Source organism: Abramis brama, assembly GCF_963993115.1.
Source record: "Abramis brama genome assembly, chromosome: 8".
Taxonomy (NCBI): domain Eukaryota; kingdom Metazoa; phylum Chordata; class Actinopteri; order Cypriniformes; family Leuciscidae; genus Abramis; species Abramis brama.
In genome coordinates, this window is record NC_139970.1 from 44,917,155 (window position 1) to 44,919,654 (window position 2,500).

Sequence of the window (2,500 nt, forward strand, 5' to 3'; positions counted from 1 at the left end):
TTACTTCTGCATTCCAGCACCATATGAACACAGTGCGTTTGTTTTAAAACATGTTTGTGTGTTTTTACCCAGTTTGCTATGAACCCCTTCTATGAAGCCAACGCCCCGATACGCTCCACCGCGTTCGACAGGAAGGTGCAGTTCCTCGGGAAGAAGCATCTCCTCGGCTGATGCGGTTATACACGGATTCTTTTGTTTTGTGCTTTTTTTTATTATACATGAGTCATATTTCATGTTTGAGTTGTTTATACTCTGTGTTTTCACAGTTAATGTACAACAAATGGTGTCTGAATAAAGGAGTGCAGAAATACATTAACGATGAAGATTTCACGCTTGTACATTATTAAATTAAATCAAATAAACAGTTTCAACAAGTATTGTTCCATACTTTTTAATTTCAATTTAACAATCTACAATATTGAGATTTTAGTGCATCTTTTTAAAGTAAGTGCTTAAACTCTCCACCATATTATCCATATCTTTAGTACAAGTACTTTGTATATATTTGGCACACGCTACACAATTTTGTAATGTTAATATATTAGAAATCAACCAGAGAGTATGAACGCATGTTAATCATCGTTATATAAGAACATCTCAGTACTTCTGTCTTGTTTTCCAGTCAAAATATCTGAAAATCCATCAAACAACATATATTTACTAGACAAGCATAACGGCGTATGATATATTAAGACTTGTTTTCAGTAAATAAGACAAACTATTTGTCAGTGAGGTAAGAAAAATACACACTACCCGACACAGCTGTTCTTCTTCAGTGTTCGGCCTCGTTTTCCAGATGTTTGTGCTGGAAAACGAGACACACATACTTGAGTCTCAAGTAAATTCCTTTAGTTTTAATGAGGTTTCGATATTTTTAAAATGGAAAACAAAAGCCTTGGTGCAATAACGCAGTGCATTCCTTACATTTGCTCTTCTTCACTATCAGACTCTCATGCTGAACACAAAACCACATCCGTCTCACACAATAACCCACTCAAACCCCATAAGAGAGATAAATATATGTATATATAAACATCTGAATGCGCAGAATCGTCAGGCAGTTCAGATGCAAGAATGACACCCAGAATGAAACCAAACCAGTGTTTAGTGCATATCAAAGTGCGTGCATGTTCAAAACATGACGCAGATTCATCCAGTTCATTCAAGACACATTAAATATCTAGCGATTCCCGCTAATTAACAGCACGGCGAGGATCCGCGTGGCTTTCTGTGCAGGTTAACGGTGTCTGTAGGAATCAAATGCTCGTGTCGTTCCTCCAAAGCCAAGACTCGTCTCACGGCTTCCTCGAACGCATCCGCGACATTCGTAGCATCTTTAGCGCTAGTCTCGAAATACGGGTATCCGCCGCTATCCCGGCACCACTCCTGAGCTTCTTCGCTCGACACTTGCCTCTCAGTCACGTCTACTTTGTTTCCCAGAAGCACGAACGGGAAGCTTTCGGGCTCCTTGACGTCTGCGTAGTAGATGAACTCCTTCTTCCAGTTGACGAGGTTGTGGAAGCTCTGGCTGTCGTCGACGCTAAAGGTTAGCAAGCAACAGTCGGAGCCGCGGTAGAACGGCGTTCGAAGGCTTCGGAAGCGCTCCTGTCCCGCCGTGTCCCAGATCTGGAGCGTAACCGTACGCCCGTCCACCTCCAGGTCCTTGTTGAGGAACTCCACGCCGATGGTGTGGAAGAGGTGCGCGTCGAACTTGTTAGTGACGTAGCGGTTCATTAGCGAACTCTTGCCCACGCCGCCGTCGCCCAGCAGAATCACTTTCAGAAGGGAAGATTTGGATGACATGGTTGTTGTCCTCGTCCTGTAAAACTGAAGACTGCATTTCAGACTTGGCTTTAATTAAGATTTTAATGTTTTTAAAGGATGCATTTATTTGATCAAAAATACAGTAAAAATTGTGAAATATTATTCCAATGTAAAAAAGCTGTTTTCTATGTGAATATATAGTAAAATTTAATTTATTCCCGTGATCAAAGCTGGATTTATTTGATCAAAAATACAGTAAAAATTGTGAGATATTATTATAATGTAAAAAAGGTAATTTTTATGATTATTATCAATATTGAAAACAGTTCATATTTTTGTGGAAACCGTCATATATAAGCATAAGTTTGGGGTCAGTAAGAAATGAATACTTTTATTCATCAAGGATGGATTAAACTGATCAAAAGTGACAGTAAAGATATTATCATGTTACAAAAGATTATATTTCAAATAAATGTTGAACTTTCTATTCATCAAAGAATCCTGAAAAATAAAATGTATGATGGTTTCCAATAAATTCTGAAGCAGCACAACTGTTTTCTACATTGATAATAATCATAAAAATCTGCTGTTTTACACTGTTAATATTTCACAATTTTTACTGTATTTTTTGATGAAATAAATTCAGCTTTGATCACAGGAATAAATTTAATTTTACTATATATTCACATAGAAAACAGTAACTTTAAATTCTAATAATATTTCAAAATTTTTACTG

The 2,500-nt window shown here is 37.5% G+C and overlaps 2 protein-coding genes across 5 annotated transcripts in view; one reads left to right on the top strand and one right to left on the bottom strand.

The window, feature by feature from the left end:
- The window catches only part of trappc2 (trafficking protein particle complex subunit 2), a 2,710-nt gene extending 2,335 nt beyond the window's left edge, over positions 1 to 375 (top strand). For both annotated transcript variants that reach the window (XM_084122880.1, XM_084122879.1), the window contains exon 5: positions 73 to 375. In XM_084122880.1, coding sequence (XP_083979006.1) covers positions 73 to 171 — 99 coding nt within the window. In that variant the 3' untranslated portion in view covers positions 172 to 375. The remainder of the gene's footprint in view (positions 1 to 72) is intronic.
- rab9a (RAB9A, member RAS oncogene family) overlaps positions 227 to 2,500 on the bottom strand; it is a 3,951-nt gene continuing 1,677 nt past the window's right edge. The window contains exon 4 of one of the 3 annotated variants that reach the window (XM_084122876.1): positions 227 to 1,827. In XM_084122876.1, the coding sequence (XP_083979002.1) occupies positions 1,198 to 1,803 (606 nt within the window). In that variant the 5' untranslated portion in view covers positions 1,804 to 1,827 and the 3' untranslated portion in view covers positions 227 to 1,197. Of the gene's footprint in view, positions 1,852 to 2,500 lie in introns of all 3 variants that reach the window. The other 2 variants (XM_084122877.1, XM_084122878.1) reach the window with 2 other exon arrangements.